Genomic DNA, 25,951 nt, shown 5'->3' on the forward strand with positions numbered 1-25,951 from the left:
GTTTGATGTCTGTACCCACTTTTAAATCTTATTATTGTTGTAGTTTTTGTGTTTTAACTGACTCTGTGGGGACTGTATGGGTGAGTGCTTGTATATGTATGTTAGGATTGGGATCATAACCTGGTGCCTCCTCCAATGAGTGTGATTGCAGAAGTGGTAGGGGGCCCCAGGTCTATCTCCCATCCTAGAATGATTGGTATAAATCGCCTACCGGAAGGAGCGGAGGCCGTGAGAGGAGAAGTGGGGTCTACGGTTGCGGGGGTGGGCCGGAGCATTGCGGTCACTATTGGGAGGGGCAGGTATGACGGGAACTTCAGGGCTAGCCATTACCGGGGAAGGAGGGTTCGCTATGTCACAGCGATCCCCGCTTCCGGCCCTGCTAGTTCCACTCCAGAGCCAGATGGCGAGAATTGTCAGGGCCCTGGTCTCAGGCTGTTGTTGCTAAATGCCAGGTCTGTGGTTCATAAAGCTCCCCTCGTCCGGGACCTAATATTAGATGAGGGGGCAGACCTGGCATGTATTACTGAAACCTGGCTGGGCCCGGAGGGAGGAGTCCCCCTCACTGAAATGTGCCCAGAGGGATTTCAGGTGCTCCACCAGCCGCGGCCCCAGATAAGGGGTGGGGGAGTGGCCGTCATTGTCCGAAAGTCATTAGTTCCTCGTAGGATCCCTGCTCCAGAGCCTGTTGGGTGTGAGTCCTTGTTGTTGAAGTTGGACCTTGGGGGTCAAGTGGGCTTGCTGTTAACGTACCTACCTCCCAACAGCGTTGCAGCAGCCCTCCCCTCACTCCTCGAGTTGGTTGCTGAGCTGGCAGTAGAGTTCCCCAGGCTTATGGTGCTGGGGGATTTCAACCTGCCTACGCTCAGCGAACGCTCTGATGGGGCGCAGGAGTTCATGGCTTCCATGACAGCCATGGACTTGACCCAATTAATCCGGGTTCCAACTCATTCAGCGGGTCATACACTTGACCTCGTATTCCTCTTTGAGCAGTGGAGGCGTGATCTAGAGTTGAGGGCTATTAAGATCTTGCCCTTGTCATGGTCTGATCACTTCCTACTGAGGCTTGACTTTCAGAAACCAATCCCCCACTGTAGGGAGGAGGAACCGATTAGGTGGTTCTGCCCCAGACGCCGGATGGACCCCATGGGTTTTCAGACGGCGCTTGGGGTGATACCTGACACTCTCGTCTACAGTCCGGTCAAGTCCTTAGTCGCTGCTTGGAATACAGCGGCGACGGAGGCTCTAAACTGGATTGCAGCTTTGTGGCCTCTCCGAGGTAGCGGATCCAGGAGAGCTCCTTGGTTTACTGAGGAACTCCGGGAGATGAAGCGCCAAAAGAGATGCCTAGAGCGCCGCTGGAGGGCCAGTAAATCTGAGTCAGACTGAGCACTGATGAGAGCCTATATCAGAGCCTATCTCGTGGCAATACGGGCGGCGAAATGTTCGCATTTTGCTGCTCTTATTGCATCCGCTGAATCACGCCCAGCAGCCTTGTTTAGGATAACCCGCTCCCTCCTGAAAGGGAGGGATGCGGATGACCCTTTACAAGGTAGAGCTGAGGAATTTGTTCAGTATTTAACAGATAAAGTCGCTCGGATTCGGACAGACCTGGACTCCAATTGCACGGTACCAGCTGAGGTACTGGGGGAAGGTCTTGAGCGGAGTTTATGGACTGAGTTTCAACTTGTCGTGCCTGAGGAAGTGGACAAGGCCATGGGAGCGGTGAGTGCCTCCACTTGTATACTGGACCCGTGCCCCTCCTGGCTGGTTTCGATCAGCAGGGAGGTGACATGTGGCTGGATCCAAATGATAATTAATACCTCTCTCCAGGAGGGATCCTTCCCGCTCCTCATAAAGGATGCGGTGGTGAGACACCTCCTGAAGAAACCATCTTTGGACCCAGCCATCTTGAGCAACTATCGTCCAGTCTCCAACCTTCCCTTTGTAGGGAAGGTTGTTGAGAAAGTGGTGGCCTCTCAATTCCGACGGTCCTTGGATGAAACCGATTATCTGGATCCCTTTCAGTCCGGTTTCAGGCCTGGTTACAGCACGGAAACTGCTTTGGTCACGCTGATCGATGATCTCTGGCGAGCCAGGGATAGGGGTCAGTCCTCTATCCTGGTGCTCCTTGACCTCTCAGCGGCCTTCCATCGACCATGGTATCCTTCTGCGACAGTTGCGGGAGGTGGGAGTGGGAGGCACCGTTCTTCAGTGGTTCTCCTCCTACCTCTCGGACAGGTCACAGTCGGTGTTGGTTGGGGGGCAGAGGTCGACCCCTAGGCCCCTCAATTATGGGGTCCCCCCTCCTATTTAACATCTACATGAAGCCCCTGGTTGAGATCATACGGCGGCATGGGATTAACTACCATCAATACGCAGATGATACACAATTGTATCTGTCCGCCCCGTGCCAACTCAGTGAAGCGGTAGAAGTGATGTGCCAGTGCCTGGAGGCTGTTAGGGTCTGGATGGGAACGAACAAGCTTGCGCTCAATCCTGACAAGACTAAATGGCTATTGATGTTCCCTCCCAAAGATTGGCAAACTATTCCATCTCTCAGGCTGGGGGGTGAAATTATACGCCCCTCAGAGAGGGTTCGCAATTTGGGAGTCCTCCTGGACCCACAGCTGACTTTAGATCACCATTTGTTGGCTGTGACCAGGGGGCTCTTTGCCCAGGTTCGCCTGGTGCACCAATTGCAACCCTACCTGGACCGGGAGGCACTTCAGATAGTCACTCATGCCCTCGTCACCTCAAGACTGGATTACTGTAACACGCTCTACATGGGGCTGCCCTTGAAAAGTGTTCGAAGACTTCAGCTAGTCCAGAATGCAGCCGTGCGAGTGATTGTGGGTGCACCCAGGTACACCCACGTTACACCTATCCTCCGCAAGCTGCACTGGCTACCCATTGGTCTCTGGACACGCTTCAAGGTGCTAGTCGTTACTTATAAAGCCCTGCATGGCATCGGACCTGGGTACCTGAGAGACCGCCTCCTGCCAATTACCTCCCAAAGACCGATTCGATCTCACAGGCTTGGCCTTCTCCGGGTTCCATCGGCCAGCCAATGTCGGCTGGCAACCCCCCGGGGGAGAGCCTTCTCTGTTGCTGCGCTGGCCCACTGGAATGAGCTCCCCATGGAGATCCAGATGCTTAGTACCCTCCCGGCCTTCCGTAAAGCTACCAAGTCTTGGCTGTTCCGATAGGCTGGGGGCTGTTGAAATATCCAGCCCCGCCTCAATTGTGAATGTTGTGCATTTTTAAATTCTTTGTATTGTCTTATTTATTTCCCTTTCCCTGTTTATTTTGAGCCGCCCGGAGTCCTTCGGGAGTGGGCGGCATACAAAACTTATAAACAACAACAACAACAACTTAAATGTAGTAAAAACTGCTATATATAGAATATATAGAATATTATATATAGAATGAAAAAAGTATGAAATAATGTAAATGCACAAATATATAAAGTTATAGTTATAAAATATTTATTTGTATAGACAAAAGAATCACAACAGATAAGTTAAAAAATGTAATGTGTGGCAAAGAAGTGAAGTTTGTACAAACAAAATAAAATATTTAAAAAGGGAAATTTTGATGCTCACTCTCAAAGGAAAATTGTGTGTGTGTGTGTGTGTGTGTGTACATACCCATACAAAAATGAACAAAAAATGGTTAGTATCCTACAGTAATAGTGGTGCACATGTTTTCACAATGAGAGATACCCAATTTCTATGTCCATTAATTCTAGTTCTTCATGCCACATCCCACAAGTTCCTAAAGAACCACAATCTTTTAAAATAACTTCTGAAGATAGAGGAGGACTATAATGAATGTTCATTGAGAACCCAATAGCCAACCTGAGAGAATTGGACTCGGCTAATGCAAAACCACCACTGACTACAGTCCATTATCCATATCCTTTGTATTGTATGGACAAAATCGCTCAGATTCGGACAGACCTGAACTCCATTTGGACAGAACCAGCCGAGTTGCCGAGGGAGGGTCTTGCTCAGACTTTCTGGAATGAGTTCCAGCTTGCCACCCCTGATGAAGTGGACAAGGCCATGGGAGCGATGAGTACCTCCACCTGTTTACTGGATCCGTGTCCCTCCTGGCTAGTTTCAACCAGCAGGGAGGTGACACGAGGCTGGCTCCAGAGAATTACGAATGCCTCCTTGATGGAGGGATCCTTTCCACGTCCTCTTAAGGAGGCGGTGGTGAGACCCCTCCTCAAGAAGCCTTCTCTGGACCCAGCTATTTTTAAAAACTATCGTCCAGTCTCCAACCTCCCTTTTTTAGGGAAGGTTGTTGAGAAGGTGGTGGCCCTCCAACTCCGACGGACCTTGGATGAAGCAGTTTATCTAGACCCTTTTCAGTCTGGTTTCAGGCCTGGTTACTCCACCGAAACCGCTTTGGTCGCACTGACCGATGATCACTGGCGGGCCAGGGACAGAGGCCATTCCTCTGTCCTTGTGCTCCTTGACCTCTCAGCGGCCTTCTATACCATCGACGATGGTATCCTTCTGCGACGGCTGGAAGAGGTGGGAGTGGGAGGCACCGTTTTGCGGTGGTTCTCCTCTTACCTCTCCAACAGGTCACAGTCAGTGTTGGTCGGAGGACAGAGGTCAACTCCTAGGCCTCTCAATTATGGGGTGCCGCAGGGGTCGGCCCTGTCCCCCCTCCTATTTAACATCTACATGAAGCCACTGGGTGAGATCATCCGCCAGCACGGGATTAAATACCACCAGTATGCAGACGATACTCAGCTGTATCTGTCCACCCCATGCCAACTCAGTGAAGCGGTGGAAGTGATGTGCCAGTGCCTGGGAGCTGTTAGGGTCTGGATGGGAGTGAACAAACTCGCACTCAGTCCTAACAAGACCGAATGACTGTGGATGTTGCCCCCTAAGGACAGTCCATCTAGTCCGTACTTAATCCTGGGGGGAGAAAACTTGCCCCCCTCAGAGAGGGTTCGCAATTTGGGGGTCCTCCTGGGCCCGCAGCTGACTTTGGAACACCATCTGTCGGCTGTGATCAGGGGGCCCTTTGCCCAGGTTCGCCTGGTGCACCAGTTGTGGCCCTATTTGGACCAGGAGGCACTTCAGACAGTCACTCATGCCCTTGTCATCTCAAGACTGGATTACTGTAACACGCTCTACTTGGGGCTGCCCCTGAAAAGTGTTCCGAGACTGCAACTAGTCCAGAATGCAGCTGCGCGAGTGATACTGGGTGTGCCAAGGTACACCCACATCACACCTATCCTCCGCGAGCTGCACTGGCTGCCCATTGGTCTCCGAACACGATTCAAGGTGCTGGTTATCACCTTTAAAGCCCTACATGGCCTAGGACCTGGGTACCTATGAGACCGTCTCCTGCCACATACCTCCCTTAGACCAATAAGATCACACAGGATGGGCCTTCTCCGGGTGTCTTCAGCGGGACAATGCCGGCTGGCGGCGCCTAGGAGTAGGGCCTTCTCTGTTGCCGCTCCGGCCATATGGAATGAGCTGCCCACTTTCATGGCCTTTTGCAAAGCCATTAAAACCTGACTTTTCCGGCAGGCTTTCTGATTGGGTGTTTGTTGTGTTCTTTTTTAACTTTGTGTGTGTCCTATTGTTTTTAAGTTCCTTTAATTTCTTTTTATTCTGTAAGCCACCCGGAGTCCTTCGGGATTGGGCGGCATAGAAACCTAATAAATTCAATTCAATTAAATTCAATTCAACCCTACTTGCAAGTATAAACTAGACAATACAAAAAGGAATTCACTTATTTATATGATTTATATTCCACCTTTCTTTTGCATAACTTAAGGCAGTACATATAATGTTCTCTCCTCTTCTCTTCTTCACAACAACAACAATAACAACAACTCTGTGAGGTTTGTTGGGCTGAGAGAAATAGATTGCCCCTAAATCACCCAGCTGTCTTCTTTCATAGTTGTTTTAGCCTGTCTGTGGAGCATCTATGAGGTTTATTTTTTTATTTTTTGGTGAAGAGCCTGGGAACAAAAGAGAGGATGAGATCACAGGCTAAAGGATGCGTCTCACTTGGAGTCTAATTTGCAGCCATGAGAAGAAGGTCTCAGATTATTTCGCCAGCTGTCAAAAGTCTTCCCTGCTGGTGCCATGTTCTCACCTACCTGTCAATGTTGAAAGCCACCCTGCTGAGTTGGGCCTAAAGTACATTCCTCCACAGACACAGAAATGCTCAGCAGTTGGTGTGCAATGGGGTGCAGGAATAATGCACTGGCAGTAAGATATATTAGGAACTGACACCTGACACATATAATCAGTAGGAGATCAGGAATGTCATTTTATTTCCAGAAGTACCATCAGCTCCCTATGTCTTTGAGGTCTAAGAAAAGCAGCATAATTTTCTTAACATCTGTGTTTCCTTTGATGCAGCAAAATGAAAATGGAGCAAATGTACAATGTTTTAGTCGATGCCACAGAACTGAAGTCTAGTAGACAGGCAAAACTGGCAACCTCTTGGGAGAAGGAAGGGGAAAAAAAAGAAGCAGCAACTTCCAGATCAGCAGATGTCTCTCTTCCTGGAAGTCAAGGTGGCTGGCAATCACACCTTTACATCAAGTCTCTTACCACCTTGTTGCCATTCTCCTGAAGTATATGTGAACCAAATTTCAGGGACCTTATTCATATGGTACAAACTTCCTGGGGAATAAACTGGATCTAAAGACTATATTTTACCACCAAAGAAAAAACCTGGATATATTGTTATTTGTTGTAAGTTGGGATTCTGGTCAGTTGAATGTTGTGATTTGTATAGACTCATTTGATTGCCTATACTGTGCTTCTAAAAACTTTCAGTTCAGCCACATTATTTCAGCATACTTTTTTTTAGCAATAGGAAGCAACCATCACTGAATCATTTGATTCAGAATGGGAAATGGAAGGGAAGAGAAGAGAAGGGAGGGGGAGGGGAGGAAAGAAGGAAGGAAGGAAGGAAGGAAGGAAAGAAGGAAGGAAGGAAGGAAGGAAAGAAGGAAGGAAACTTTAAAGACAAGAATTTGAACTGAAATCTCTGAACCCAAATTAAATTAATGTGGTAACGATAGAACTTTGATTCAAACTTAATAATGGTGATTTTTGTTGTTGTTTAACATGTCTCACAGCCCACTTTACAGGCATATGTTTATATGCTACATCAAAGGAAGTAAACAATCTGCTTCAGCCTAATATCCTTTTTTATCTAATTATCTATCTTGCGTGATCTTTTCATTTGAAATTCTACAAGCTCTACCTTTCTACACAAACCTTCAGCAATGGAGCCAGAGCCTGACTATTTAAATGTTCGGGTTAGCTATTTTTAGTTTAAAAAAAGAAAGTACGAAAAATATCTGTACTGTATAAACGTTAGTTCACCGTATTGCTGAGATAGACAACTTTGTAGTTCTCAAATGTTCAGGGCTTCAGATTGCACCTATCTCAGCCAACATAAAGAACAAATATTGATGTTAGGCAAGATTCTAACATTGAAAGGAAGGACTTTCCCATTGATCTCAACTGGCAACAGTGGTACATTATACTTTGTGCCTCATGGGGCATGAACCAACAGGATTTAGTACATGAGTCAGTGACTCAAAGTGACCAGAAGTGACCAGGACTGAAAACTAGTAACTGGTGTCCTGCCATTTTGAAGTAGAAACAAATGAATAATACAAGTTATATCCTAAAAATAGAATGATTACAATTAAAAAACAAAAAATGATGTTTCTGTAACATCTCCCCCAGCCTTGTCTCATTCACTTGTGTGGTGTTCATGGGTTTCAGTCCAGCTGCCAAATGTTAAGTGTAGCTCTTCTTTTAAGTGTGTGTGTATGTTCCAGCATAACTCTGGAATGCCTTGAGCAATTTCAGCCAAACTTGGTACACAGATGACCTACTCTTTGGAAAAAAAATAATTGTGGGGGTAAGACACAGCTAACACCCCTTTGGGTGTGTGTTCTGTTAAAATACAGCCTGTTGTGTCTTAAAATGGCTTCTACTGTACAGCGCAATGGCTTCACAGTACTCCACAAGGGGGCTAACTCTGGTAAGGGGGAAAATCCAACATTAGAAATTACGTTGGGTCTGGATAGTTTCCCCTTATAAATAAATACTTGGGCAACGCCAGGTTAACAGCTAGTATTTTATATTTATAATTTCAACTTAGAAAGCCACCTGAACTCAAAACCAACTCTGTGGTGTACAATAAAAAATTAATATAGTAGTTAAAAAAGTAGAAATATGTAGAAAGAGGAAACTCCATATAACAGAAAGAAAAACATTTATTTATTTTAATTTATATATTGTCCATCTCAGTGTCAGGTGAGCTATTACAATCAAGTGGCTATTACAATCAAACCAAACAGTCCCCATCAAATGGGCACACCACCAACCTACCCCAGAATTTGGGGAGAAAATCACATTTTTCAGAAATACGAAGTTAAGGACTTCATCAGTTTGTTTAAGGAACACAGTATGCTATTTTAAGTGAAGAATAATGCTAGGTCAAGAAATAATTAACATCTTTGAGGAGTTTACATTAAAAATAAGAAAAAGAAAAAACCCCTAAGAACTAAGAGAAAGAAGATCTGATGTGTCCAGAAAAACAGACAGAAAACATACAGTCCTCAGATAGGACTTCACAAACAACCTTCTCAAACATCTGGGAGGACAGTTATGTTTTTAAAGACTTCTACAATCCCCTCAGGTTGGGAGCCACATGGATGGTGGGGCTAATCTTTTTCCCAGGAGCAGATGTCTCAGTAGTGAAGGCTTACTTCCTGGACCCTGAAAGATGGCATTGTTTGATTGAAGAGGCCCAAGGTGCACCAATTTAGTACAAGTCATCTTTGACTTACAATAGTTCATTTAGTGATCATTCAAAGTTACAATGGCACTGAAAAAAGGGATTTATGACCATTTTTCACATTTATGACCATCATACAATCCCCATGGTCACCTGATTTATATTCAGATGCTTGATCACTGACTCATATTTATGATGGTTGCAATGTCCCAGAGTCATGGGGTCCCCTTTTGTCATCTTCTGACAAGCAAAGTCAACAGGGAAACCAGATTCACTTAATAATCGTCTTCCTAATATAACAACCACAGTGGTTCATTTAACAAATGTGGCCAGAAAAGTTATAAAATGTGGGTAAAACTCACTTAACAAATTTCTCACTTAATGACATAAATGTTGGGCTCAATTGTGATCATATGTTGAGAATTACCTGTAGTGACAAGATCTCTTAAAGGCAAAGAATGGGCTATGGTGGCTAGGCTCTTCAATCATATCCCTCTCTATGCAATTGCAATTCTTCAGTAAATGCCAAGTATACTTAAAACAATAATACACTCAACAACCATACAATTTACTTGGACTTCAGTAAGGCATTTGATAAGGTAGACCATAACCTAGTACTAGATAAAGTAGAAGAATGTGGGTTGGACAGCATCACTACCAGATGGATTTGTAACTGGCTGACCAACAGCACTCAGCATATAGTCCTCAATGGAACTGCATCTACATGGAGGGAAATATGCAGTGGAGTACCCCAAGGCTCTGTTTTAGGCCCAGTACTCTTCAACATCTTCATCAATGATTTGGATAAAGGGGTAGATGGGGAACTCATCAAATTTGCAGACGACACCAAGCTAGCAGGAATAGCCAACACTCCAGAAGATAGGCTTAAGATACAGAAGGATCTTGACAAACTTGAACATTGGGCACTATCTAACAAAATGAAATTCAATGGTGAAAAAAGTAAGGTTATATATTTAGGCAAGAAAAACAAAATGCACAGGTACAGTATATGTGGTATATATCACTCAATAATAGTAACTGTGAGAGGGATCTTGGAGTCCTAGTGGACAACCATTTAAATATGAGCCAGCAGTGTGCAGCAACTGCCAAAAGAGCAAAGGTTTCAGCCAGACCTCATCTCTCTTTCTCTTGACGCATACCTTAGTTTCTTATGCAGACATATATCTGTATACAAATACCATTCTGCTTGACCCCAAGATCACCCTGTTTCCATTACAGCATTGTTGTAACTTCGACCAGACTTGCTTCAGCGCCAGCCCCAAACCGTCATTCCTTTTGCAGAGTGGTAATAAAGAAATCACTGTTTGAAACTGACGAAAAGCAGATTTCTTAAATGAGTAAACCCCAGCCCTTTGGTAATGAAATTCAGCTATAAAATTGTTTCTAGAAAGAGATACCAATTCATTCAGATGTACTTTGTGAAATCACTGCTGCAGTACCTCAGGCAAATTTCAGTTGGCTACTTATTGGAGTTTAGTTTGTGTTTTTTAAAGTGTGTGTGTGTTGTGTTTTAGCTGAAAAGGCAAGAACGTTGCTTGTATCAATCTATTAACTATACACACGAACATGTGATAGCATCCAGTGTTGGCTAATCTTTTTCTCCTCGCATACCGAAATCGTGCAGATGCATGCTATCACATGTTCGTGTGTGCCCAGAGACCTGAAAATCAGGTGGACGGCTGGAGGCGTGCAAGTAGGGGGGAGCACCACACCCCATGCTCCCCCCATGCATGCGTGCATGACCCCCATGCACATGTCTCCCACATGGGCGACAGAGACCTGAAAATCACCAATATGCGGACGATACACAGTTGTATCTGTCCGCCCCGTGCCAACTCAATGAAGCGGTGGACGTGATGAGCCGGGGACTGGAAGCCGTTAAAGACTGGATGAGAGCAAACAAGCTGATACTCAACCCAGACAAGACCGAGTGGCTGTTGTGTTTCCCTCCCAAAAATTTGACCACCATACCATCACTCAGGCTGGGGGGACAAAATTTAAACCCCTCAGAAAGGGCCCGCAACTTGGGAGTCCTCCTGGATTCACAGCTAACTTTTGACCACCATATCTCAGCTGTGACCAGGGGGGCATTTGCCCAGGTTCGCCTGGTGCGCCAGTTGCGGCCCTACCTGAATCGGGAGGCCCTCACAACAGTCACTCGAGCCCTTGTGATCTCTAGGCTGGAATACTGTAATGTGCTCTACATGGGGCTGCCCTTGAAGAGCATCCGAAGACTACAGCTAGTCCAGAATGCGGCCGCGCGAGTGATCGTGGGCGCACCACGGTTCGCCCACATAACACCGATCCTCCGTGAGCTGCACTGGCTACCTGTTGGTCTCCGGGTGCACTTCAAGGTCCTACTCACCACCTATAAAGCGCTCCATGGTAGTGGATCTGGCTATTTGAGAGACCGCCTTCTGCCAATTACCTCCCTGCGTCCCATCAGATCGCATAGAGTTGGCCTCCTCCGTATTCCATCCGCCAGTCAGTGCCGACTGGCGACTACTCGGAGGAGAGCCTTCTCTGTTGCGGCTCCGACACTATGGAACAATCTCCCCGTGGAGATTCGTACCCTCACCACCGTCCAGGCCTTCCGCACAGCCCTCAAGAACTGGCTAACCCGTCAGGCCTGGGGATAATTTTATTTCGCCCCTCCCGAATGTTGAGTAAATGTTGAGTTTTATTGTCTAATTTATTTTGTGCACATTTCTTTTTTTCGTATTGTCCCACACTCCCCTTCCTTTTTTTGATTGTAAGCCGCCCTGAGTCCCCTCAGGGAAAAGGGCGGCCTATAAATAAACAAATCAAATCAAATCAAATCAAATCAGCTGGTCAGTGGGAGGCATGCACGCATGCGCAGTGGAGTTGAGTTGAGTGACGGCTCATGTGCCTGCAGAGAGGGCTCCATGTGCCACCTGTGGCGCACCTGCCATAGGTTCGCCATCATGGCTATAGGAGGTAGAAAAGTAACCAACACTTTTACTATTTTGCATTAATTACTATCTATAATGCAGATACAATATGTGCTATCTTACAAGAGGAGCATGGGAATAAATTCCCCTATTGTTGGGATTTGCTCTTGGGATTTCTACACTAGTTTTATCACAGCTATCAGGAAGATAAGGCTGGTCTGAGGAATAATTGAGAGGGGACTGCTCCAATAGAGTCTTAGCAAGAAATCACAATTGACAACCTTCTAGACTAGGGGTGTCAAACTCAATTTCATTGAGGGCTGCATCACAGTTGTGTCTGAATTCGTAGGGCCGGTGACGTGGCTGGGAGTTGGCATGGCCGGAGTTGGGCGTGGTCATGGTGGGCATGTCAGGAGCACCTGTGGTGGCCAAGTGCTAAGGCAGGATTTCCCTGAGACTCTCCCTCACTCTCATTATAATCTCCTTCCTTCCTTCCTTCCTTCCTTCCTTCCTTCCTTCCTTCCTTCCTTCCTTCCTTCCTTCCTTCCTTCCTTCCTTCCTTCCTTCTTCTCTTCTCTTCTCTTCTCTTTCCTTCCCTCTTCCTTCTCCTTTCTTTATTTTACCTTCCTTGCACTCTTCCCATCTTTACTTCTTTTTCTTTCCTTTCCCTTTCTCCTTTCCTTACCCTTCTTGCATGCTCAAATGCAAAATGGGAAACATTTCTCCTTTTGTTTTGTTTTTAGTTTGTTTTGATAGGAGCTCCATTTTCGCTGGCAGAGACACTGCGGGCCAATTCTTTACTGTTTCCAGTAAAGGCCGGCTCCATGAGCTGGATCTAAGCACCCTGCAGGCCGGATCTGGTCCCCAGGCCTTGAGTTTGACATCCCTGTTCTAAACTATTGTAACACAGGATGGCCATAATGTAACTTCCCTTAAACTGATGCCTTCTAGACTCACTGGAAATACTACTTCCATCTGGAATTTCTAGCTAGCTATCAGAAATGTTGGCTTGGAATTGTGCTCATGGTAGTCTCAACACATCTGAAGGGTGGCAAGCATTTCCACCTTTTTCTCAGACTTCTGAAGGTCCTTTAAGATCAAAACATGTTTCTTCCTTATAATCCCTGATCTGAAAATCATATTCCAGAATGCTTCCATGATGCCAACAGTTTTTTAAATTCACAGCCCTCCTCAAAATTCCCTTTTTTTTTCATTATGCCTTGGATCAGTCCCAATATCGGCAAGTGTCCTTTGGGTAAAACTCATCTCCTGACAACTTTGTAGATATGTCTATCTGTTTTTTTGGGGAATAACAGGGAAATTGTTTGCCACTGCTGTCTTCTGTGGTATTGTTGCTTACTTTCTGTTCTAGTGCACAACCTTGATATTCCCTAGAGTTTTCTCATCCAAATATTATTCAAGTCGCACCTTGTCATATGCTACCATAAATTGATACTTAGTTTATTTGCAATTAAATGTAACTAAAACGATATTATGTCCTGTTTGTAAACACAGAAATTGTACCAATATATACTCAATCTTCATGTAGTTTATTTTTAAAGTACATTTTCTAATATTTTTTCCTCTTTTGAGATATTATCTTCAGGACTGGATTAAATTATTGGACAATAAACAAACAGCAGAAAATAATTCTCTCGGCTCTCTTTGTTTCTCCTGCTCCTCAACTGGATCAGTTATTACTTAAAGTACCTGTGTCTCAATCGAGCTAGAAAAGTGGCAACAACTATGGGAAAGGAACTATAAATTAACCATGTCAACAGCTTACAAAGAAAACTTATACAAAATGTTTTATAGATGGCACATGTCACCCGGAAAATTAGCAAAGATGTTTAAAGACAAACCAGTGAAATGTTGGAAGTGTCAACAAGCAATAGGCTCCTATGATCCAGTGGTGGGATATGACCGGTATGCCCTGGTATGGGCATACCGATGTCTGCTGGGAGCACCAGGTACTGTTCCGGTATGGTGCTCTGGAGGGCCCACCCATCCGCCCACCTTCCTTACCTGTATTTGAGTCGATCGGGGCTTTCATGCCTGCGTACAGTGCTTGCGCGACGCTCCACTGAGCAGCTGGAACATTGCAGGCAGTAAGTACGCATGTGCGCGCTGCGTGCATGCACATGGTAGACGCCCGGCCCCGTTGCAGCGTACTGATTGCAATGGGATCTGGAACCCACCACTGCTATTATCATATGTGGTAGACGTGTGCAGAAGCAAGGGAATATTGGACTAAGATAAGAGTATGGTTAAAGAAAATTTTACAACAAGAAATAGAATTTAGACCAGAGATATTTTTACTAGGTATTATCCCAGAGAAATTCAAGAAAGAGGATGCTTATTTGATTATACATGTAACTACAGCAGCAAGAATTGAATTTGCTCAAAATTGGAAATTAAATAAGCTACCAACAGATGAAGAGATAATAAAAAAGCTATTAGATTGTTCAGAGATGAATAGGTTGACAATGAAAATAAAGGATAAAGAGGAATCGGAGTACTTCAAGACATGGGGAAGATTTTATGATTGGCTAGAGAAAGGAAACTAGAAAAGAAAGTAGGGAGAAGATACCCAGATGATGCACTGTTAAATGGAAAGGGGGGGGGGAGAAGGGGAAAATAGAAAAGAAAATATTAAATATATAAGTATATATCCAAAAGTGAGATATAAAGGGGGGGGATATAGTTAGGATAGATTAGCAAATGTAAGGGAATAAGAAATGATATCAAATTATATTTGAGTTTGCGGAAATACCATCCCAAGGAAACATAAACTGAGATCTGAAAGAGACACCTATAATAATAGAAAAGGGAGAGAGAGAGGAGGAGAGAATGAAAGGAAGATGGGGGAAAGAAGAAAGAGGCAAGGAGAGGAGGATGGAAGGGAGAGGAAGAGAAGGAGAGAGGGGAAGAGTAGGAGTAGGAGAAAGGTAAGGGAAGAAAGAAGGGGAAGGAGAGGAGGAAGGAAGGAAGTAGAGAAGGGAGGGAGGGAGAAAAGAAAGGGAAAATAAGGTGGTGTTACAACAGGAGGAAGGGATGGTAAATAAAGCAACCCAAACTGTATGTTATAACCTACTAAATGAAATAATAAACGTATAAGAATGATAAATGTAAAGAGGAATAACAATTATGTGAATGTATACTTAAAATGTTATGTAAGAGAACAAAAAATAAAAAAGTCAGAAAAAAGTACCTGTGTCTTTCTTTATGAAATCAATTTGCTGTAAGGGATATTCTATTCCTTTTGAATTCGAAGAAAAAAATGTTAAAAATGGCCCTTTGTCTATAAGTAACAGTAAAACTGACCCATTAAACTCAACCTACCCGCTAGTAACCTTGATCAACATTTCTTTTGAGCATTGTGTATGTATATTTATTTAATGATTATGTATTAGTTAAAATTATAATTCTTAAGTATTTATTTCTTGGGCCTGCCATATGAGAAGAGGAGGAAAGAAAGAACTCATAAAAGAATGGGTGAAGAGGACAGTAGGGAGTAAGCGAGTAAATCTGGACCCCTCCACAGAAAACTATCCAAATGTAGTACACATGTGTATATTCCTGAACCCAGGCATTTGAGATTATTTCAACTTCTTTTTGAAACAGCTATAAACAAACCTCAAACTTTCTTTATGTTCTGAGATTTCTGCAATGGATGCATATGAATTTTACCATTTAGCAGTGGACAGAGTGCTTATTTTTGCACAGCATAATGTTTATGGTAGTTGTCAGCAAGTAGCATGATGTCAGCCACTATGTTAGCCAAATAGCTTTTATAAGCTATGTTCTTTACATAAAACATTCAGCTAGTTTTTTTAAAAGCATGCTTAGTCTAGAGTAAAAACAAAAAAACCCTTTAAATAGGTCATATTCCATTTAAAGTGGAATATGACTTATTGTAAAAGAATTTTGAATATGATCCTTCATAAATATTTGCTGTTTGCAAACTCTGCTAATTAATTCTACATTATACTGGATTTAAACCTATTTAGCTCAACTGTCCTACTTCCAAGACTGTATGTAAGGAATTGCACCATGAGAAGCTTGTAAAGTTCACAAAACATAACAGCCATGCTGACTGATTAGCAGCCAGATCAGAGAGAAAGAAAGAAAATGAGACAAAAACTGAGCATTTCAGCACAAAGAAGAACTTCTTAGCTAGTATATTTTGGAACCTGGCTAAAAGATTTTTCCCACACTTATGTTTGGAATCCATAAATAAAGAAAATACAAAAAAGTATTGCTCATCTTAGTGATAATATAGCTACAAAAATACTTTAAGAATTAAACAGCACCAGTGGTGAAAAGCATAGAGAAAATCCACCCATGTGGTCACTAAGACACTGACTTGATGGTACATGATTAAATAATCAGAATGCAAAAAGAGGGGACATGTGAACTATAAGTTATCAGTATTTGAATAGAGTGTTCCCAATTTAACTGAGAGTCTGCTCTCTGTAAATAAAACCCAGCTCAAATTTGGATCTGCTCACACAACCAGGAACATTACTTCCATTCTTCCTCTAATCAAAAATATGATAACCTTATTCTACAAAGTTCTACAGGAGATAAAAGAGGATAAAAAATGCAAACGATTCCTCGTCTTGCAGAAATGTGTGGGATTAGAAAGTTGGATAAATAACCTGGTCCAACTGATTATTGTAGCATTCTAAAGATTGCCATTCAACCTGTTCATGTGGTGGACACCAGGCCCCGTTACACCGTACCAGTTGCACCGGGATCTGGAACCCACCACTGATCATCGGCATTGTGACTGGAACTAGTTCCAACCCAAATTTGATTCTTCCCAAATCTATGATAGTTCATTTGGGTACTTAAAGCTGCCACTGTGTCAAATCTGGGTCTGAAAGCTTTAGTTCTTAGAACCACTCCTACTTTTTCCATCAATCTGGCTACTGCCTTATTACAGCTAAAATTGATCAAATGGAAAAATACCTTTTTAAACAAGGGTCTAATTATTGCTTCCTTTAAAGTGAGAGGCATTTATGATCTGAGTAATCATTAGCAGGACAGAGACATTAGAGATCCTTATAAAACAAACAAATTAACATGCAAGTTTTGGTGTAAACAAATCCAAGATGCTTATCTGCTTCTTCAGGGGATAAACAGTAATGCTATCAAAAAGATGTTATTAGATAGTGTAACATTAGACTTAAGTAAACTGAGTCGCATCCAATCTGGCATAAATCCAAGCAATTGAATTTATGCAAACTTCTTCAGAGAATGCTAGGGGACTGGCTGGAGCCATGAATGTCATTTGTATGATAGCCACAGATCTCCACTAACTAGTTCTCCATAAGACATTAACTAATCACATTTTTTGCTCCCTAAATATAAGGGCATGTCTTTGTTATGACACCTATATTGTATCCAGTTGGATTCATCTTGCACTATAATTGCTGATGTTCTTGCCTTTTCATCCTCTTTATTACCCTCTTGTGGAAAACATTTTGCTTGCCTTGGGGAATATGGTATCTAGAACTGAACACATTTCAGATGAAGGCTACTCAAAGTAGAGCAAAAACTAAAGATTGCCTTGAAGTAAGCTTAGCGGCTGCTGACTTTATGAACATACCCATGTGCAGTTTTCTTGGCTAGCTGGGTTGCCATGCCTTCTTTCAGGAAACTTTTTAATATATAATTTCTCAATCTAGCCTACAGCTTGGGATTTCCTGATGTACTCTCCTCTCAATATTAATCATTTTGATTATGCTTATTAGCTTGTGGGGTATTTGACAAAGACAATCAGCTGCTGCCAAAGGCTCTAGACAAATAGGGTGTCACTATAATTTCCTGTAATCTGAATCTTATAGTGCAATTTAGTGTTCATGCAATTAGAATGGGATTAGCCTGATTAGTAATTATACTGCATTGCTGACTGATATTTAGAGGGCATGCATTCCTGCTGGGACCCAACTGGTTCCAGGTTGGCTATGTTGCAACATTGCTTGTAATTGTCCACTGGTGCTGTGAAGGAAGCTTTGTAATCCAAAATACAATTCTAATTGCATCAAAGATGTGACTAGTTATCCCACAACATGGGTCACCTGGACATGAATTTCTCCTTGAAAGCAATTCTTTCATATGGAATACAAACACAGATTGCATTGTGCTGCTGCTAATCAAATGCAGATGATTAGCTTGGGGATGAAGATTGTTAGTCTAGTAGATCTGGCAAAAAGGAACCTTGCTTTCTTCCCATCAGGCCTTTCCCCAAGCCATTTTTTAATGATGATTTTTATTCTGCCATTATTGTTTTTCATAAATAACTCAAGGTGGCAAACATACAAAATGCCCATTTCTCCTCCTATTTTCCCTACAACTACTCTGGTGGGCTGTTGGGTTGAGAGTGACTGACCCAAGGTTTGCATTTTGACACAAATGGATGCAAAGCACTGCAGTAGACAGCAGCTCTTTTCATGCAAAAAGCATTCATAAAATTATCAGCAAAAGTCAAGGAGACCTTGATGAGTCTTAAAAAGATTACTTTTCAACGTAGTCTTGCCCTAATAATAAAGAACAATGAAAATTAGACAGGGGTCCAGAAAATTCATAGAAGAAAGACGGTATGTATGCATGCAAATCTGTATTGAACTAGGAGGGCTTTGGTGAGTAAGAAAACCATATATTATGAGAAATATAAATGATGAATATCAGGCTTTGCTTTGGGGAAGATGAAGCCAACCAAACTGAACATTGTGGGGCATTAATTAAACTGTTTTCTTTTATTACACAGCAATTATCTGCAATCAACTTTTGATTAGTTCTAAAAATGCTGAACTTAATTTTTGCCTGTTTTGAAAGAAAACACTAAACCATTTAGTGTCAGCAGATAATCTGCAACCAAGACTATTAAAATGTCTACAAAGTTAAGTATTTCAGATTTTCCAGTGAGATGCCATACTTTTCCATGTGAAAAAAATAAAAGTTCTAAGCATCCTTATAGAATAATCCAAACTATGAGATTCTAATGGGGGTTTGAGGAATTGGAAAGAGTCATATATAAAGAGCTTCTGAATTATAAAAGAAGTTTTTGCTCCCCCCTCAAGAAAAACTAAAACCACCAAGGGAATGCACATATTTTTTCTAACATCTGGGGAAGCTTCTCCCCTTCAATCATCATTTACACCGGGGTTGATGATCCTGTGACCCTCCAGATGTTTGTAACCCTCCGGATGTTACTGAACTACAAGTTCCAGCTAATACACTAATAGGACTTGAAGTCCTGGAGGACCGCATGTTCCTTACTAAATTAACCCCCACTTAAAACATCTAATTTTTGTCTAGATTTTGCCTAATGAATGAGTGTAACAATAAAATCATCTTATGACCTGTCTCCTGAATGCCAAAATATGAAGTATCCGAATTCAAAGGACAAGAAGTGTACAGGGCAATGGGTAAAAAACAAGACATAGGATTGGTTGGCTAAGACCATTTTTCTTCCTTTTATACTTCCTGTCATTATCTTGATGTGAATGATTTAAGAAAGGTTTTAAACATTGGATGCTGAAGGAAGCACTATGTTCCCAAATACCATGCCTACCAAAGCATGCCAGCATAAGAAATTAGTATTGTAGGACATCTGATACTCCAGTGAAGGCTGTAGCTCAGAATCTGACATCACCATCTCTCGTTTCTCCTTCACGATTTTTAATTCTCACTTGCTCTTGACATAGATAGGAGCAAAGGCAAAAAAAGTAAGAAAGAGTAGCAACTTTCATTTTTATCTTGCTTATGTATCTCTGGCAGTGATACAGCTAGGGCATAAAGAGAAAAAGCAACAAATGGGCCATGGGTCAGAAGGAAAGAAGTAGGTTGATCTAGGGAACTATGAGCTTCCCAATCCTGCTGAGCAGAAAGAGGAAAAGCTCTTGGAAGTAAGTGTTCCCTTCTACTTCATTTCTCATTTCTTTTTGAGTTCCTGCTCCCTGGCCTTGAACATTTTTTACACAGCCTCCTCCTGTAGGCAGGAGATGAATTGTGGCCGATGTTCCTAAATTTATATCTTTAGAAGTTTGAAATAAATAACAGCAGGTAGATACTTAGAATTAACTTCTCATAGACTCTTCCTTAACCTGGGAATGAGCTGGAGGTACAATTCAGGGTCTGCCTGCTGTGAGTAGTTTATATTGCCACAATCTCCTTTTCTGGCTAGCTCCATTCATTTCACTGCTATCTTCCCTTTTGAATGGATAAGCAGTCAGATCCGCATCTATCTCCTTTCTATTTCTTTTATGGCAGTGCTATTCATTGACTGCCATCTTTTATGGCAGCCTATAGATCTATAAAAGCTGTAATTTCCAGAATAACCCAGAATATATCTGAAAAGAATAAGGCTGGAGATTGTTCCAATGACTGACCGTTCTAAACATAATGGTTGGTGATGTCCTCGCAGACATTTCATTCCCTAAGGTAGGTAACATCATTAATGCATTGGATGAGGTTACCTAGTTTGGGTAATGAAAACAACCAAGCTCAGAGAGCACCAAGGAATCTTCATTTTGACCACAAACTACCAATATTCTCTTCTATTGGCAGAGTTACAGACCAAAAAAAAAACATTCCAAAATAAAGATTGGCCTGATAATGAGGCTCTTCTTAGGCTCTTCCTAAAGTGCAAAGCTGTAACAACAACAACAACAACTGAGGACCCAGATTGTTGTTGGGGGCAATATGCTGACTCTGTAAACCGCTTAGAGAGGGCTGAAAGCCCTATGAAGCGGTATATAAGCCTAACTGCTATTGCTATAAGCCTAACTGCTATTGTTTCCATATTGTTTTATTTTTCAAGGTGCAAGGTAACAAGGAGATAAATGCAGACTTTGCACAGTCAAGTCATATGTGTGGAACTATAGGAAGAGGCAGGCACAATGACCATGAAGCAGAAACAGATTTAAAAGGTTGGCCACAAAGTAAAAACAAAGTAGAAAGCTGGTCCTTTTCATGTTATTTATGTATTAACCACAGGTTTGCATCCTTTGCTCCAGCAGCAATAATTTTGACCATGTGGTCACATTGTGGGATCTTATTAAAAAAAAATTAGCCACTTCCTATTCCTCATCTGGCTCACACAGACAAGCAAATCTAAAGAATTTCCAGAAACCATGGTAAGGGAAGTTCTTTAAAATGACATAACTGATGTTATAGCACCATACCGCAAGAAATAGACTAAGAATCCAATCTTCTCTGTGCTTACTCAAGAGATAAGCTCAGCTGATTTCAGTGAAAATTGTTATCAAGTATATATGCTTAGGAATGCAGATTAAGTGTATCAGACACTGTGCTTTGTTATTAATTCATTACATTATTAACATTTAAAATAACAGCGTGGTGCAAAATCAGTGTCTCTGGCACATGGAAAATATAAGCATGCGTCTCTTGACTTAGCATCAAATTAAAGGTCTCCAGACATCCGTTCAAAAGAATTTTGAGCAGCCAAAACACAATACAGATGTGAAGATTAGTCTGATCAGCACCCAAATCTTTTTTTTTTCCAAGAGCATATTTTGTTGAGTGAAATTCTGGCAAAGCATCCAGATCCAAACCTCTGCCAAATCAGGCTTGCTGTAACCACAGACCACTTGGGTGGTCTTACACTAGACTAAAGTGTGTACAGTCTTTCAAACCACATGGTCTAGCAGTCTAATTGGGTTGACTCATCTCTTCCAATTTCAAATGTTTTCCATCATGAAACCATAGAGAATCTTCTGGAAAAGACTATGTTCCTCAATGACGGTAAGCCTATGGAATCAACAACAATAAAAAATAGTGACGTCGCCATTTCTATTGGTTGTAAGCTAAAATGTTCCTAAACAACAACCTAAAGCTTATTTCCCGTTGTTATGGGCCAATGGATTACTTTTAGTGTCAAACAATATATTACAGCTACAGTGTCACAGTGGTTAGAGTGCAGTGCTGCAGGCTACTTCTGCCAGCTGCCGCCGGCCTGCAGTTTGGCAGTTTGAATCTCACCAGGCTCAAGGTTGACTCAGCCTTCCATCTTTTGAGGTGGGTAAAATGAGAACCCAGATTGTTGGGGGAAATATGCTGACTCTGTGAACTGCTTACAGAGGGCTGTGAAGCACCATGAAGCAGTATACAAGTCTACTTGTTACTGCTACTTCCAGAATAAATCAAGGCTTTTAAAAAGAATTTCAACATGATTCAGCAAGGTGGATTTGTGAGTTTCAATTTGGTTTCAAATATTGTTCCATAGCAGGGACGTGCAGTCACACTAGAGGCAAGGGAGGCGGAGCCTCACCAGTCTCCTCAGGAAAAAGAAAGAAATTTAAATATATTTTTTTAAATAATTAAAGCCAAGATAGTTGCTACCAGATTCCAGGTCACAGTGGCTTGGTGTCTGCTTAGTGTTAACCAAAGTAGGAGGCGAGAGAACTCGGGGCCTCCTTTCCATAAGGAATTTTTCGCCTTCTGAAAGTTAAGAAAGAGTTAAAAGGCAAAAAAGTTCAGATGGAAAAGAGGCACTAATTCTCCCGCCTCCTGGTCTGGAAGCAGCGAATCATGTCTTCTTGAGCACGCTTACATTGGGTGGGGCGTACTTCAGAGGAGAGAGGAGTGGGCGAGAAGGAGGAGGCTGGCTCTTTGCTGCAGATCTGGGCGCTTGGTGGTTCCCGCGATGCAAAGTGCCCCATCGCTGCCGCCCGCCCGCTGCCCCAGCCTGCTTCTCCAGGCTCCGCCGCTGGAAGTCCCGGATCGCCTCTGGGGGAAGGCTGGGTGAGAAACGGAGCGAAGCTTCTTTGCGGCCTCCCGGCGCCATGCAGAGGCTCTCGCAGGAGCGTGTGCCAGCAGCCAGCGGCCCTGGCTGCGAGACAAGGCAGCACTTAAAGCAGCCATGCCGCCGCCACCACCCCTCCTTCGCCCGGCGGGGCATTCCGGGCGAAGGAGGGGCAGTGGCGGTGGCAGCAGCTGCTTTAAGCGCTGCCTTGTCTTGCAGCCCGGGCCGCCGGCCACTGGCACGCGCTCCTGCGAGAGCCTCTGCGCAGTGCCGGGAGGCCATGGAGAAGCTTTGCTCCGCTTCTCACCCAGCCTTCCCCCAGAGGTGATCCGGGACTTCCAGCGGTGGAGTTTGGAGAAGCAGCGGCCGCAGGCCGGGGCAGCAGGTGGGCGGCGGCATCGGGGCACTTTGCATCCTGGGAGCCGCCAAGCGCCTTTGCTGCAGACCCGGGCGCTTGGCTGCTCCCGCAATGCAAATCCCCCCCCCGCCGAGGCCGACTGCTGCACTGCTGAGCTGCTTCGCAAAAGGATGCCCAGCTGAGCCTCACCAGGTACAAACTTCAACGCACGTCACTGTTCCATAGTAAGACATATAAAAAGCATGTGAAATTCACATATGAGCATAATTTTCATATAAGCCAGTGACCTGCGCCTGTAGACAGAAAACAGAGGCTGTATTTTGAATGATATGTTTGAAAATATTAGGGATCAATACCACATAATTTTGATAGGAGTTTCAACTGTCATCACACAAATGAACATTTCTGACTTCAGGTTTTGGCTTCAAATGAGACACAGCTTTTTTTTTAAAATGGGCCTTTTTGTTGTATTTTTTGTATTATCATGAAAACTATTACAATTTTACCTAGGTCAGTCTATTTCGAGTACCATTCCAATACATCAGAGATAGGTTGCTCCCAGTTTGGCCCATATCGGGTGAACCGGTAGTGGCAGTAGCAGGAGGTTCCGCTCACCCACCCAGATGCTTCTGCGCATGTGCAGAAGCGTTGCATGCATGAGTGCACATGCACTCATGAGCAAACCGATAGTAAAAATAATGGAAACCCACCACTGCAATCCATATCAGAAGATTTGTAGCTATTCCTGGGTAAAGCTAAAATTCAAAGAATTGTGTGTACAAACTTCATAGTATTTAATGTGTTATTAACTTTCAGCACATATGTACAAAAAAATTCCCAATGCTTAGCTTTTTCAGTGTTAGAAATGAGTCTTGAAGGAACTCCAGAAGAACCATCAATCAAAAGAAACTAAAGATAAAAAAAAATCCTATAGAAGAATGTGTAACAATGTACAATGCTGGGATACTGTTGTGAAATTAAACTGTTTTATGAGCTGCCTTCTATAAAAAGTGACTTTAAAAGCAAACCCTTTTTAACCTCTACTTAGACATAAGAAATTGCAATTGTTTTCTTTCCTTCCTTAAACCTGAGAAACTCCAATGCAAAATATTTAAGGAAAACATAAGACCACTAGGCTACGTGATAATTTATGTTGAATTTGTTCTATGAAGGGTTAATTTACCCCAAAATTTAGGGAATCATTACCCTAGAAAATACCGCATTTCCCCGAAAATAAGAAAGGATCTTATTTTCTTTTGATCCCCCAAATAAGTGCTTGGGCTTATTTTCGGGGAGGTCTTATTATTTTTGAGGTGCAGGAGGCATCGAGTGTGATCACCTCATGGCTGCTGCTGTGTTGCAATATTTTGGGGGAGGGCTTATTTTTGGGGGAGAGTTTATTTTAGCACATGCGCTCAAAAGCTCAATTGGGCTTATTATCTGGGGAGGTCTTATTTTAGGTGAAATAGGGTATTCAGTAGCAAAAGTATAATTTTAGTATTTTTTAGCTCCTGTAAGAGTTTATTTTGAGTAAGTAACAATTCTAATTCTCAACCCAAGATCTGAAAGTATGATCTTACCCTTTCAGTGATCATATTAAGACATTGCTGTACTCCTGCAGTCATTAGCAGGTGAAAGCAATAAAAAAAAAGTTAAGACTGCCAGAATTTCTTCACTAGAATGGCTAATAGGCATGGTAGCTGCTGAGTTCTGTTAGTTATTGTCTTAGAACTTGGTAGAAAACTAGGTTGGGGAAGTCTAGTAAGTAAGACAGTGTCCAATTAGAACTACAATATACAAACACTAGGAAATGCTAGCATAACTACCTATTTGTAGACATGATAGAACAGATATTGGGATAATATAAATTTCCCAGAACAGGCAGAATATGATGCAGAAAATGATTAAGTAATGCCTATTTAGAAATTTGGTGTAAAATTTTCCAGTGCTATAATTTAAAATAGCAATAGCAATAGCAGTTAGACTTATATACCGCTTCATAGGGCTTTCAGCCCTCTCTAAGCGGTTTACAAAGTCAGCATATTGCCCCCAACAACAATCCGGGTCCTCATTTTACCCACCTCGGAAGGATGGAAGGCTGAGTCAACTCTGAGCCGGTGAGATTTGAACAGCCGAACTGCAGAACTGCAGTCAGCTGAAGTAGTCTGCAGTGCTGCATTTAACCACTGCACCACTTCGGCTCCATCATATTTATTTTGGCATGTTAAAATACAGGAAGAGGTAATGCAAAATTATAATATTCTTGTTGTGATGATATATTTTAACCAAAAAGAATAATGCAAGAGTTTAATCTTGTTGGTTAAAACAGCACAAACTATTCTGAGAAACACCAGGAGGATCTGTCTCTAATGAGGGCTGTTTCTTAATATTGATTTTTTTTATTTTATTCAAAAAAAAAAGTTACAATACAAAACACCAAAAATGTTTTGAAAAGGCAAAGAAAAACACAAAATAAACAAGACATTAAAAAGTGCATTAAAAATTAACACATATATCATTTATCCCTCCAGTTGAATACTGATTAATATATTACAATATTAGTTTCCCATCCCTTGCAAAACAGCCCCCCTCCAAATTTTTAAACTACTAATTCTATTTGTAAATTATTAACCTGCCATCTATATACTAATGACAAAATTGTTAACAGGAAGAACAATAATAAAAAAGACAAGATTAAAATGTCAAAACCCTCTGTTATTATAATCAATTCAGAGAAAATTTATCATGACTTCTTAACCATCCCAAATCACCCCAAGAATTAACAGTGATTCATTCTGGATCAAATTTCCATGTTTGTCTCTTAATAGCATCTCTTATCAACTGTTGGATCAAATATAATAAATTCAATCTACAAAGCCAGTCTATCTTCCCAAAAAAGTCCAGATGAAATTTATGTAAGTGTGATAAATCTATTCTCCAATGTCTTTCAATTTGAAAAAGACCAATTTTTCACTTAACCACTCAGGCTTGAACTTCAGGGAGGCTTATGAAGTCAACACAGTTAATCAGGGGTGGGTTCTGGCTGGCACTAATGCCGGTTCACTTGGGTGTGCA

At 42.5% G+C, this 25,951-nt stretch overlaps 2 protein-coding genes across 2 annotated transcripts in view; one reads left to right on the forward strand and one right to left on the reverse strand.

Moving 5' to 3' along the window:
• GLI2 (GLI family zinc finger 2) overlaps positions 1-25,951 on the reverse strand; it is a 329,813-nt gene that overhangs the window by 65,995 nt on the left and 237,867 nt on the right. The gene's annotated exons all lie outside the window — the stretch shown is intronic.
• On the forward strand, positions 2,369-3,241 carry LOC148049407 (uncharacterized). Its single transcript, XM_087712085.1, has one exon. The coding sequence runs from the start codon at positions 2,436-2,438 to the stop codon at positions 3,204-3,206; it is 771 nt and encodes a 256-aa protein (XP_087568211.1). The 5' UTR covers positions 2,369-2,435; the 3' UTR covers positions 3,207-3,241.

This window comes from Thamnophis sirtalis, unplaced genomic scaffold, assembly GCF_051295495.1.
Source record: "Thamnophis sirtalis isolate CommonGarterSnake01/CBP01778 unplaced genomic scaffold, rThaSir2_p1.2 scaffold_1, whole genome shotgun sequence".
Taxonomy (NCBI): domain Eukaryota; kingdom Metazoa; phylum Chordata; class Lepidosauria; order Squamata; family Natricidae; genus Thamnophis; species Thamnophis sirtalis.